Genomic DNA, 13,386 nt, shown 5'->3' with positions numbered 1-13,386 from the left:
CACTTTGCCAAGATGCTCTTCTGTCCAACATGCGCCAACTGCCTGATCATCCAACTCGATGATCACGGGAATAACAAATGGTCCTGTCATACCTGCCCATACGAGTTCCCCATCATCCAACAAATGACTACACGTCAACATCTCAAGCGCAAAGAGGTCGACGATGTGATGGGTGGAGAGGAGAGTTGGAAGAATGTCGATTCAATTGATGGTACGTTCCACCCCATCCCCAGCCCTAGCCCTTGAAGTCTTCGGTACGGGACCATGTAAACTGACATTGACAAATTTGGTATCATGTGATGGTGTAGCTCCGTGTCCGAAGTGCGAGAATCCGAAAGCGTTCTTCATGCAGTTGCAGATCCGGTCTGCTGACGAACCAAGTAAGTGACGATGATTCGGTTGTATTTGCAGCTCAAGCTGACCAAGAATTGCTTTGCTTTGTTGCAGTGACGACCTTCTACCGTTGTACGAATGGGCAATGTGCTTATCAGTGGAGAGAAAACTAGACAACTCTTTACTGCCGACGCTTCGGCAAGCTCACTTAGATACCCGCAAAGGTTTGCTTTCTTGCATCTTTGCTCTCATTTGTATCATTAGACTCTCGCATTCGATCATGCTCATCGTATCCATTATCTCTCTCCTGCTCGCTGGTCACTGTGCTGTGGTGTTCGGGGTGATGAATGCATCTCACCACATGATCAGAAGAAATGGCAATTCTCGGCCGTGAGTGTGGCTCAGCAGGACAGGCACGTCGCCGATAGGCCTCCTTTCCCCCTCTCTCTTTGTTTCCATCTCTAACCTTCTCCGCCTCTAACCTTCTCCACCTCTAACCTTCTCCACCTCTAACCTTCTCCACCTCTAACCTTCTCCACCATCTGAACAGCTTTTCTTGCGGTCAGGTACACAGGAGGAAGCATGTGTGTGATATTCTGGACGACCTCTCATCCGACCTACGACCTAGTTATAGCCTCAAATAGGGACGAGTTTCTTTCTCGACCCACCTTGCCTGCTGCTTGGCACTCGTTCTCTTCTCCCACTACCTCCTCTACCTCGTCGAGCTATGAGGCATCGCATGATATACTAAGCGCACGAGACGCAACAGGGGGAGGAACCTGGCTGGGCATCACACGAAATGGTGCATTCGCCACTCTAACCAACTTTACCGAACTCTCCGCACCCCTGCCTGAGGGAATGGACCTTTTCGAATCTCGTGGCAAACTCGTTCGGGATTGGCTTAGCTCTCAATCCTCCCTCAAAGCCAAGAGGAGTGCAGAAGAGGTGAAAGGCGAGGTGGAGAGGTATTTGAAAGGTCTTGACGGCAAACTGGACAGGTTTCCTGGCTTTAATCTGTTAGTTGGCTCAATATCAACCGAGGGAACTCTCGTGGGTTATATAACCAATCGTAATGCCGACGCAAGTCTCACTCGTAATAGAGAACCGGATATCTTCCTCCCCACCAACCCAGAAGGAAAGGTACCGGGAGGCATGTCCAACAGTGTCCTATCTCAACCCTGGAGTAAAGTGAGCCAAGGATCATCCACGTTCTTATCCACTCTCAACCGTTCGCACAGCTCAGAAGATCAAATCATCCAAGAGCTCTACAATTTGCTATGGACAAGCTCGACCCCAGCTCCAGCACAAAGATCAGAGTTACGCAACTCGGTCTTGATCTCACCACTGCAGTTACCAACGACGGCCGAGGGTGGGAGGGATTGGTATGCGACCAGAACTTCAACTGTCATTCTGATAACGAAGCATGGCAGAGCGAGGTTGGTTGAGAGAGATACCTTCGCCGTGCAAGGGGGCAAGGCGGTCTTGGTGAACGGTCCAGAAGCAAGTGCGCCGGTCAAGGGTCAAAGTGGTGGGCAGAGGTCGTTTGAATGGAAGATCGAGTAGTTATGCTTCTGGAGTTGCATGCCATCATACCCAAATCTCTCAACTCTCACACAACGATTTCAGTTGGTGCACAGCAGCAAGAATCTTTTTCAGAGAATCTTTTTTTCTGTTCTGGGGTTCGGAACATGTGTGTGAGAGTCAAGTGCGATGATACAAGAAGAGAACACAAGGGTTGTGCATCTCGACGAAAGTAGGGATGGTGTGTGTATGCAATAGAAAGTCTGACCCCCTCTTTGAATCTCGATTCCGCCTTGCACTACTTTGGAAGGTCATAAGCCTTGCTTTTTTGGGGGAAGCATGGGGGTTTAGAATCGTGGCAAGACGTCAACCGAATTCAACGCAAAGAGGAGCAAAGATCATCCAACAGCGACGGGATGCTATCGCTGCGATATCATATAATCGACAGGAACGCAAGTAAGGCATGGTGGAGAGATGCAATTACTCGTCGTCCTCCTTCTCCTCATCCTCATCCTCCTCCTCCTCCTCCTCATCATCATCATCATCGCTCTCCTCCTCCTCACGAGCAGCCTCGAGACAAGCGACGGCGATACGGTCCAAATCACGCATACCATCCTGCGAGATACGTCGTCCACCCTTAGGGTCCTTCTCGAGAACTCCGATACCCTCAAGACCCTGAACTACCTTACGCTGAACGCTACCGGAAGCATCAGCGTGGTGCGAAGGTCGGAAACCGCGGTTGGAAGCGCCACCGTGGAACTTTCGGAGGTGACCGATACCAACAGCCTTGCGAAGGTAGATGTGACGAGCAAGAGCGGCAGCACGGACGTAGAACCAGTCAGGGTTGTAAGGTGCCTGCTCTTTGAAGTGGCCGGTCTTGACAATGTCGACCCAGACAGGGACCTCGATCTTGCCTGTAATGCGGGTAGAATTCAAGAGCAAGGGAGGGGAAAGTATAGGTCAGTTTTAAGCTGCAGTTGTTGAGGTGGGATGGTTGCGGCAGTTTCTGGCAGGTCTTCGAAGCGGTTGCGGGCGGGTCTTGGCGACGCAGTGAGTTGCCATATCTGTTGCGGCTGGTCACTGCTGCCACATCCGACAAAAACTCTCTTCCAACATCTTCACAGCAGAAGCAGGTGCTTGTCAGACATTGCAAACCAGATCGGTGCCAGTCTTGAATGCGCAGCATCTCACTGTCACAAGAGTCGATCCTCCGCGCAGATGTCCTTGCTTCGTCCTGCCGTTTCCCCTTGAGACTAGTTTTGGTGCAGTCACAGCGGATTGGCGTATGTGTCCGTCGTTTCATCCTTTCCTCTGTCCGCCCTGATCGATTGCGTGCGTGCGTGAGAACAACCTGCCAGATGCCTGTCGAACTGAAACTCACCAGATCGCTTGAGGTGCTGCGCGTAAGCGTCAATGAAAGTAGCGGCGTCGACGTCACGAACGCTGCAGAGTGCGAGGAAAGAAGATTCAAGTCAGCATGCTGGGTTTGAGAAGTGTCGGTCTGATGTAAGGAGCTGAACACCAAGAGACAATGTCCCGTCGCAGCATTGATGTTGATGCCAGTTTGTGCCAAGTACTAGCAGCAGTAGGTGCAGGATAAGTGGGTCCCTGTGCGAATTGGTCGAGAGTGCTGATGGCAACTATGGTCGAAATAGGCCGCATGATGGCATGCAAGCCATGCTTGCAAATCCGCCGTGGTTCCTGACGGACAGCAAAGTCGGGTCGGATGTCTGAAACGCGCTCGTGGTGATGGATGATGCTGGTACTCGCAGGCTTCGTGAGATCGACGTTGAAATGGATACACAGCGGCAATTACACTGCTACGGCTTTCGACCAATCCCCATTGTGTGCACTGCCCGATAGCACCGGCTCTGTCGAAGATCCGTGTTAACAGCATCTTGTGCACTTGTTCCATCCAATCGAGCTTGTGCTCTTGTTCCATCCAATCAAGCTTGTGCCTCGACTCTTCCTCCTGGCTTGCCGCACACTTTGGTTTGTGAGCTCTGAACACGAATTGCTGCATCGTCGGAGGCGCGCTGCTACGTATTGGTAATGAGATGCCAGTTGCTGTCCGTTGTACATTGAATCGAAAATGTCATGCTGTCGGCCTGGATACTGTTGCTAAGTTGTTGGTCGGTCGATCGATACTGGCTGTTGGAATGCTGGATGCTGTGCGACGGGGATATGCTCTGTAGGTGTTGTTGGTGATGCTCCTTCGTTGTAGCTGATACGTACTTCGGCATGATGGGCGATGTATGTGTCTTGAGGAGAAGGCAAAGGTGACGGTGAGAAGAGTGCTCGCGGCTTAACGCGCTACGCTGCCTCGAAGTTCTCCGGCTGCTGCTTTCTGAGCGAATCTCGAATTCCAAGTCTTGGATGGCCATTCCAACTTGGCAATTCCGCCAAAGTCTCTTGCAAGCGCAGTTGAGAATTTTAGGCAGCAGACAGGCAGTTACACGGTTCAAAGGTTCAGTCCAGCTCCCAAACTTGTATTCACTACCTGCGCTTCACTAGAGCTTTTCAAATACTCCACGGCAGACGAAACGAAATTCGAGAAATACAATCTCCTCGCCCTTCTGGCAGTGCTGCAATTTGACCAGGATTTGGCGCAAGTGAGACGCTCATCGTGGGAACTTTTCCAAAAAGCTCTCGGGTCCGCCTTTGAGGTTTAATTTCATTCCAGATGCCCAGAGCAAGTTCGACTCGGCTTAACAGCCCAATCCTTCAGCTCCAGACAGATCGTCAGGGTCTGCAGCCATGTAAACCTCTCTCGCATCGGCAACTCACAGACATTGGGGATCAAGATGATAGTGAATGTCTGGGATTACTGTTACATCGCCCCTCCTGTGAAAGTGGTTCGAAAGTGTGAGATCCTGAGAGCGAAACTCTGGTTGAATAAGCATACGAGACAATCGTTGCCCATGCAATCAACTCAATGCAACTCCTCAGAGGCTCACCACTGTTCGCTCTATGGATGCCCTCTGCGCTGATTGGGCTCTTGGTACTGATACTGACCCGGAGGCTGCTGCCGGGGCATGTTGTACACCAGACTCTGTTGTTGTTGTTGTTGTTGTTGTTGTTGTTGTTGCTGCTGCTGAGGAAGCGGCTGAGGAAGCGGCTGTTGCATCTGCTGGTGAATGAGCTGCTGCACTTGTGGTGACTGTATCTGCGGCTGCTGCAACAACTGATGCATGTGCGCAGGAAGGGCTCCTGCCGCTACGTCTCCAGACGGTCGATGCTGTTGCTGCTGAGGCAGAGCCTGAGCGGCAGCTCGCATTATCAAGCTCGGCGAGTTGCCGCCATGCTGCTGCGGTTGAGGCTGGTGCGGACGCTGAGGTAATTGCTGCTGCTGCTGCTGCTGTTGTAACTGCTGCTGCTGCTGCTGTTGTAACTGCTGCTGCGCTTGTGGATTTGCGTGTGTGACGAGAGGCGATCGCGTGTTCGTCGCGGCTGCAGCTTGAACCGCGCCGAAGGTGGGTGTAGCCGGTGCTGCTGGCTGTCGACGCGGGTTGGCATGCTCAGCGAGCTTGACCAACAAAGCACCTTGCAACGACGACTGATCATCGAGCACCTCGAGCTGCTTCTGCAGCCATTGCACCCGTTCGTCGACAGTCCCGATAAACTCGGCCCTCCATGTCTCGAGCGTTGTCACTTGGTCCGCAAGGTTCTGCTGCGGAGCCCGCACGTCGGCGATCTCAGCACGCATACCGTTGATGACTACCTCAAGCTGTGTGGCCAAGGCACCGATCGCGGCAGGGATGTCGAGGCCGCTCACCTTGAGTGCAGCAGCCAGCCGCTTGAGCTTGTCAGGCGCATTCAGCAGCTCGTCTAGAGATGTGCTCTTCTCTGACGTACGCAATCTTTCGACCTCGTGCTTGAGTTCTTCCATCTGTCTTGCGTGGTCCTTTAGCAATGTACGCATCTGCTTGAGGACTGCGGCGGGCAAAACAACGGTGGCCGTCGCTGCCGCGTTTGCGTCAGTGGCATCTGAGAACGGTTGCTGTGTGGCAGCTGCTGCATTCTCGTTCGTTTTTGGTTCAGCAGTGGCGGCAGTGGCCGACACTACCGTAGTAGAGGTCGCCGTCGCCGCTGTTTCGTTCGGTTGGGAAGTGGCTTCCGGTGGTGTAGAGACATCAATCACATCGGATGCTGAATGAGTGCGCACCGGCGACTTCGGACCATCTTGGCTCGTTGAAGCACTGGCACCCTCTGTGGCTTGCGCGCAGTTCGGTCCGTTGGTTGTGCTGGCCAAACGGTCTTGCGCTGCATTCGTCTCGACGTCCATCGGCGTTGGCTCTGAGGCGCAACTGGCAACACCCTGGGGAGCAAGGGCAGCTAAAGCATCGATAGATCCGATGACAGCATCGGCGACGATAGCTCCAGACCCTTCTGCTGCTGACTGGCCAGACAGATATTCACCTCTGGTGGCCTTCTCCTTCCACCTACGTGCAAGCGCCCGAAGACGATCATCCATACGTGCATCGTTCTCAAAAGCAGCCTCGCCAACAGCCATATCCTTGAGCTCCTCAAGTCGCAGTTCGATGTTCTGATGGAAGTCTCGCTCCCATTTGCGGAATTGTGCTTGTGTGACTGGAGCTGAAGGTGTAGCCGGCCTGGTTGCGGTCGTTGCAGTCTCGGTGGTACGAACAGGTGCAGATGTGGATGTACTTGCTGGAGTAGAAGCAGCGTCAGAGGCTTCGGGTCGCGGAGCCGGTCGGATGCGAGGATCCTGTGGAGGGGAAGCAGCGCGGGGCCGAGAGGTCGATGCTGAGCTGAGACGCGAGGGTGCGGTAGAGTTGGCAGCTGCGGAAGTCGAAGCACCTAATGCCTGCTGAGCAAGAGAGGGCTGAGCAAGAGAGGGCTGAGCACCTGCTCTGGCCTGAAGAGTAGCAACATCCTTTTCGATTTGCGTGATGCGCCGCTGGTTGTCCATGATTTGCTTCACGTCCTTATCAACATCCCTGCGCAACTGCTTGCTAAAATCAGTGTAGTCCTGTCGAAGACGATCGCCATCTCTGATAGCGCCAGAAGCATCCTTGGCGATTTTGGCAATGTCGCTCTTCAGCCTGTTGGTTTCGGCATAGGCGATGCGCGCCTTGGATTCGATTCCGTCGTAGCGCTTCTGCTCGTCTTCGCGATCGGCTTTGGTCCTGGATCGAAGCTCATCGATGTTGGCCTCGATGGGAACGGTGGCGGCTGCCAGAAGAGCAGGGAAGAAGTGTTTGGTAATATCGTATTGCCAGTCGATGCTCATGCGATGGAGCTCGTCGTTGTCGACCTTGATCTTTTGCTGGAGCCGCTGCTGTTGCTGCTGGTGACTTGTCAATTTTTCGAGGTTCTTTGTATCCTTACTGCCGGACTTGTTGAGGTAATCCTCGAGGCTCTTGACCTTTTTGACAAGGTCAGAGAGCTCTTTGCGATCCTCCGAGATGGACCAGCGCTTGATTTCGATCTGTTCGAACAAGTTTCGCTCCGAGGGGGACCCCGCTAGTCTACTGACGATCTCGCTTCGTGGATCGGCCGCATTTGAGGGTGTGCGAGGAACAATTGGCTTGGAACGTTCCTTGGGAGGATGGCGGGCATACGTCGAGCTGCCATCATTCGTTGAGGATGAGCTGGAAGTCGAGGCATGATTATGGCTGTGGGCATCGACAGTAGCGCCGAGCGGGATGGTGTTGGTGGCGGCGACCGGTTTCCTGGGAAGCGTCTTCGCAGGCCCATCATGATCTCGATGGAGACGAGTTGGCGGTGGTGATCGGGAGCGGCGACGATCTGCAGACGGCCAACTGGGCGCATCGCGGCTGAACCCATCACGTCCGCTGGCGCAAGGGTTCATTTGCGCGAGAGCCAGCGGTCACCCTTGTGAGATATTGCTTGTGAGATATCCCTTGTGAGATATGGGAACGTATGATAATGCGATCGAAGGCGCTGATAGCGACAGCTCTGTGCAAGATTGGCAGGCAGTCGAGGCATCCGATTCGGTCGGGGAAACTAGATCATGGGATCGATCGATAGCTGTCGGAAGTCGATGGGGCTGCTCAGGAGGAATGCTATCGGTGACTTGCTTGGTGGATGCACAATTTGGGGCAGCGTTTTCTGGTGGATGCTAGGTAAGGGCGAGAGAGGGAGATGCTGGTCGCCGATGAAGAAGGATGATGAGAGTCTTGACAGGTGGTGATGATCGAATGCCAAAAGCCAGGCTGAGTTTCTCCACGCGGCCAGCTGCCTTGGTTTTTTTTGGTTTCTTTTTGGCTTTTCAAGAAAACTCGCCTGTCTGGCTCGGCCAAATTTGAGGGAAGAGCGATGGCGCGAATTCCTCTGCTCTTTCGCTTCGCGTAGATGACTTTATCCTATCTTGGCTGTCAAACACGCGTGAAAAAGTGTCCCTTGACAACCCCCCAAACCCCGATATCATACCCCGATATGATACCCCGATATCATACCCCGATATCATACCCCGATACTATTGCCGTGCCTTTTTTGCAGCCTGAATTTTTCTGACCATTTATTTTCCCTTTTATTTTTTAAGTAAGGGTTCTCCAACTCCCTCTTCCGGCAATCAAAACTCACTGCTAAAATTTCTCAGAGAGTCGATTTGTTTTTTTAATGACGTTGAAAGGCAACCAACCATTTCTTCATGATACCATTAGCTCTACGTAGTCAGCCACGCCCTCTCGACTCGCAGCACAAGATGAAGAAGCCAGTCCGAGAGCGATACAACGCCAAAGCGCGGCGTTCATCCGTCGGTGGCTCATCCCATAAGAACAAGCGCTCCCTACGTCAACGCGAGGCTGATGCCTACGACTCCAACACACAGCTCATCGTCCCTGGTAGCCAAGAGGATCTCCAGCGAAAGCAAGCAGAGCAGCAGAGAAGAGAGCTGCTCGAATCCTCCGGTCAGGATGCATCAGCTCCTATGTCCTCCAAGAAGCGCAAGCGTCTTGATGCCTACATCGCTTCCCGTCTCAAGAAGGAGGAACGCGTCAAGATCATGCAGAAGCTCGCTCAGACTTCAGCCGAGGTCGATCGAACTACGCTCAAGTCTGCGGCCACATTAGGTACTGGCAGAGCAAAGACAATGGAGGAGAGGATAGATACTGCAGGTCAAAAGGCCGACAGGAGTGCAAAGCGACGCAGGAAAACCATGAATGGTGCTGCTATGCAGATCGAGGAAGATGACGATGATGCTGATCTTGATGATATCCATCATGACAAAGCATACAGTGAGGCCGACGATGATCAATATGAGGGCAATTTTACACCACCAGAAGATGTAGAGGACGATGGCGAGGACCATGGCCCAGTCGGTGAGGTCGAGGAAGACCCAGCTCGAAGAGCAAGGATCATTGCTGCAGCAAGTCTATTCGACAAGTCAAAGCAGCCGGCAGCCACCACTACAGCTTCATCAACATCGGCTCCCGTTCTCGGCTCTGCTCTCGCACCAACACTTGCAAAGGATGCCAATGGCAATCCCATCATGCCCGCTATGCGCAAACGAACCAAGAAGCCTAAGACTACGCGACGTATCAACGCCGCCACTCGATTGCAGCAAGCCGGTGAGAGCGACTCTAGCTTCGACAGCTCCCAATCCGAGTCCGACTCTGTCGCTGCCTCTGCATCCCGCTCCCGATTGATAGAGAAGGATGTCATTGGACCAGCACCTCGCGCATCCCTCTCGAGGAAAAACCAGGAGAAGCGAATGGCTCAAGAGCAGGGGCAGCAGCAACAAGTCGACGTCAAAGGCAACGCAAAGGCTGCCGTGTCTGGACCGCGCTGGCACCAGCAAGACTCTGACGATGAGAAGGATGCAGCTCCGCTCGACCGAGATATCGTAGATGACGAGGCTGTGGACCAAGACGACTCGGACGTCGGCTCAGAAGAGCCTGATACAGACCAAGACGAAGAGGCGGTCTTCCTGGAAGCTATGCGACGTAGGCGATTGTTGCCATCGAGAGCATCTTCAATTAATGAGGCACACGCTTCTTCCTCCGCCAACTCAAGCGAGTGCAAGTCCAAGGATGATGCCACGCAGGTAGAGCAGGAGGATTCTAAAGACGATGAAGATGAAGAAGACGAAAGCGACGACGATACGTCTGACAGTGACCAAGTCGTAGATAACGAGGAAGATCTTGATGACGATGAGCAAGACGACGATGACGATGAAGAGGCTACCGAAGAGTACCGCTCTCGTCGACGCGGCATCAGTACCACAAAGCGCAGCTCTGGCTTCAAAGACTGGGCTCGTGCTGCTCTTGGCATCCGAGGTTCCGCCGGACCCGCTGCTGCCAAGAATGAATCGGCAGACGGTGGCCAAGAAGACGACACTGCCTACAACCTCGAGCCTGTCGCAGGCTTCAAGATCAAGGTTGGCGACATTATGCCCAAGGATGGTGTTGCACGTGGTCCCCTCGGTCGTGATGAGGAGAATGTACGGCAGCGCTCGGCATTTGCTGCCAAGCACTATGCTGAGCTCGAGGCTGCTGTCGCATCTGAAAAAGCTCAAGGGAAGCCAGAGTCTAACGACGTCGCCTCCAGCTCCAAGCCAGGTGCCAGCACAGCAAGCACCACAGCACCCAACGTCTTGACCCATGTCGAAGTTCAACGCTCCGAAGGGCTCACCGTAGCCCGCCTCCGTCTCCCCGTCGTAGCCGAAGAAGACACCATTGTGCGCACCATTATGGAGAACGCCGTCACCGTCATCTGCGGTGAGACCGGTTCAGGTAAAACCACCCAAGTACCTCAGTTCCTCTACGAAGCTGCCTTCGGCTCAAAGAACAGTCTCAACCCGGGCATGATCGGTGTCACCCAACCACGTCGTGTTGCTGCCGTCAGCATGGCTCAGCGTGTCGCATCCGAGCTTAGCCTACTCGCAGACCGAGTTTCGCATCAGATCCGGTACGATGCCACCGTCAGCGCGGATACAGCGATCAAGTTCATGACCGATGGTGTCCTGTTGCGAGAGCTAGCGACCGACTTTTTGCTGTCCAAGTACAGCGCTATTATGGTCGATGAGGCGCACGAACGCAGTATCAACACAGATGTGTTGATTGGTGTGCTTAGCCGTGTTGTGCGGTTGCGCGAGAAGAGGTGGTTGCAAGGTGTGGCTGATGCGCGACCGCTAAGGCTTATTATTATGAGTGCGACGCTTCGGGTGTCTGACTTCACGGAGAATACGACACTATTCCCCATCCCCCCTCCAGTGATCAACATCGGAGCACGTCAACATCCCGTTACGGTTCACTTTAACCGCAAGACTGTCCAGGACTACATCACCGAGTCCATCAAGAAAGCAACCAAGATCCACGCGCGCTTGCCACCAGGAGGCATTCTCATCTTCCTCACCGGTCAACAGGAGATTACGACCGTCTGCAAGAAGCTCGAAAAGCGATTCGGAAGAAAGGCGATCGCACAGAAGAACAAGGATCGAGAGCGCGTGCAGGGCAAACACAAGAATCGTCGCACCGACAATGACGATGATGACGGAGGCGAGAGCAAGGCTGAAAAAGTCAGCATCACCGCTCGAGATGGCGATGTCGAGGCGGAAGAGGTTGATCTTGGTCTCGACCGTGACTTGGCTGCTGATGTCGATGATGGTGCGATGGCAGATGGAGACGATCCAGATGCACTCGACACCGACGACGAAGCGGGCGGCAGCGACAGCGAAGCCGAAGCCCGACACGACGATGACCTCCCCGACGAGCTCAAGGACGACACTGACGTTCCTATGCACATCTTACCACTCTACTCTCTTCTCCCCTCCGAAAAGCAAATGCGCATCTTCGAAGCGCCTCCCGTCGACACTCGTCTCGTCGTAGTAGCAACTAATGTCGCCGAAACCTCTCTCACCATCCCGAACATCCGCTACGTCATCGACTGCGGTCGATCCAAAGAACGCCAGTACGACCTCATCAGCGGTGTTCAATCCTACCAAGTCTCTTGGATTAGTAAAGCTTCCGCATCCCAACGAGCGGGTCGTGCTGGTCGTACCGGGCCTGGTCACTGTTACCGTCTCTATTCCTCAGCGGTTTACGAAGATCATTTGACACAGTTCAGCAGTCCAGAGATCTTGCGCACACCCGTGGATGGCCTGGTATTGTCGATGAAGGCGATGAACATTGATAATGTGGCGAACTTCCCCTTTCCCACACCACCGGACAGGATTGCGCTCAAGAAAGCAGAACAGATTCTTACTCACCTCGGTGCGCTTGAGGCTCCCGCTGTCGCTTCAGTCAGTATCGGGAAGAACAAACGCAAGCTCAATCACGCTCAAGTTACGGAGCTGGGTCGAACAATGACACTGTTCCCCGTCTCGCCGAGATATGGAAAGATGCTGGCGCAAGGGCAGCAGCATGGTTGTTTGCCGTACATTGTGGCTATGGTCGCTGCGTTGAGTATTGGCGATCCTTTCATTCGCGAGCAGTTGATCGAGGAGGAGTATGGGGAGCGCAGAGCGAAGAATGCAGATGCTGAAGGTGGTGAGGGTGGCGACCGAGACGACTACGATCGAGCATTTGGTAAGATGGACGGTGACGAAGAACTTGGTTCCGAACTACAGCATCTCACTAACAGCGAAAAATTGGACCAGGAACGACGCAAAGCAAGACGTGCAAAGTACTTTGCCACCATGAGAAAGTTCGAGGCGCTTGGAGCTGGACTTTCCGACACGTTCCGCCTGCTGAGCGTGGTGGGAGCGTACGAGTATGCTGGAGGAAGCCTTTCGTTTTGTGACAAGAACTTTCTCAGACCGAAAGCCATGGAAGAAATCCACAAGCTTCGTGCTCAACTCTGCAGTCTCATCTGCTCCACTTTCCCGGACCTTTCCTCCTCGCTTTCTAATCCCAAGCTGGCACCACCGAACGAAGCGCAACTCAAAGTGATCCGCCAGCTTATCGCATCAGCCTACATCGACCAGGTCGCAGTCCGAGCTGATCTCATCTCAAACGAAAGTGTCGTTTCATCGTCCGTAGTCAACTCTGACGAACGCACCAACCAGATGCTTTACCGTCTTCGCACCAAAGGCGGTGGAGACAGAATGCAGTCCACCCGCGGAGTGCCCTACAAAGGCATGGGTGTACCCGGATTCGCCTTCATCCACCCGACTTCTTCTTTCTACCACACAACTCCTCCTTCCTGGGTCGTGTTCTCCGAGGTGCAGAAGAGTAACTCGAAATTCGCCAAGACGATCGAGGAAGAAGAAGCAGGCGCAGGAGAAACAGTCTGGTTGAAGACTCTGACGAAGATCAACCCGGTTTGGCTAGCTAGGTTGGGTAAAGCGCTGTGCACGTTCAGCAAGCCGACTCCTGTTGCTGGTAGTGGGGAGTTGGACAAGTTGAAGGAGAATCTGCAGGCGGTGAAGGCGGGTCAACAGAAAGCTGGCGAGTCGACAAGAGATGTGCTTGTGACACCGAGGTATGCTGTGGGAAGTGAGAATGATGGTATGGCTGGCGGATTGGGGTGGCAATTGCCTGCGATTAAGGCCAAACAAAAGTTCGTTGACGGAAGATGGGTGTTGCTTCTCCCTTAGACTCGTAC

The 13,386-nt window shown here is 53.6% G+C and overlaps 4 protein-coding genes across 4 annotated transcripts; 3 read left to right on the top strand and 1 right to left on the bottom strand.

Annotated features, from left to right (window-relative positions):
* Positions 1–12: 12 nt before the first annotated feature.
* On the top strand, positions 13–506 carry UHO2_05311 (putative Rpc11 - DNA-directed RNA polymerase III subunit C11; the record flags this gene model as incomplete). Its single annotated transcript, XM_041560127.1, has 3 exons — positions 13–211; positions 309–380; positions 448–506. 3 exons carry the CDS (start codon positions 13–15, stop codon positions 504–506), a joined length of 330 nt encoding a protein of 109 aa, XP_041416061.1.
* A 409-nt stretch (positions 507–915) lies between these two features.
* On the top strand, positions 916–1,896 carry UHO2_05310 (uncharacterized protein; the record flags this gene model as incomplete). The annotated part of the gene is made up of 1 exon (XM_041560126.1): positions 916–1,896. The coding sequence occupies one exon, from the start codon at positions 916–918 to the stop codon at positions 1,894–1,896; it is 981 nt and encodes a 326-aa protein (XP_041416060.1).
* A 2,926-nt stretch (positions 1,897–4,822) lies between these two features.
* On the bottom strand, positions 4,823–7,690 carry UHO2_05309 (uncharacterized protein; the record flags this gene model as incomplete). Its single annotated transcript, XM_041560125.1, has 1 exon — positions 4,823–7,690. The coding sequence occupies one exon, from the start codon at positions 7,688–7,690 to the stop codon at positions 4,823–4,825; it is 2,868 nt and encodes a 955-aa protein (XP_041416059.1).
* Positions 7,691–8,545: 855 nt separating this feature from the next.
* On the top strand, positions 8,546–13,378 carry UHO2_05308 (uncharacterized protein; the record flags this gene model as incomplete). Its single annotated transcript, XM_041560124.1, has 1 exon — positions 8,546–13,378. The coding sequence occupies one exon, from the start codon at positions 8,546–8,548 to the stop codon at positions 13,376–13,378; it is 4,833 nt and encodes a 1,610-aa protein (XP_041416058.1).
* Positions 13,379–13,386: the final 8 nt, after the last annotated feature.

The sequence above is a fragment of the Ustilago hordei genome (assembly GCF_900519145.1).
Source record: "Ustilago hordei strain Uho2 genome assembly, contig: UHO2_contig_13, whole genome shotgun sequence".
Lineage (NCBI taxonomy): Eukaryota > Fungi > Basidiomycota > Ustilaginomycetes > Ustilaginales > Ustilaginaceae > Ustilago > Ustilago hordei.
This window is presented reverse-complemented; position numbering and strand designations above follow the sequence as displayed.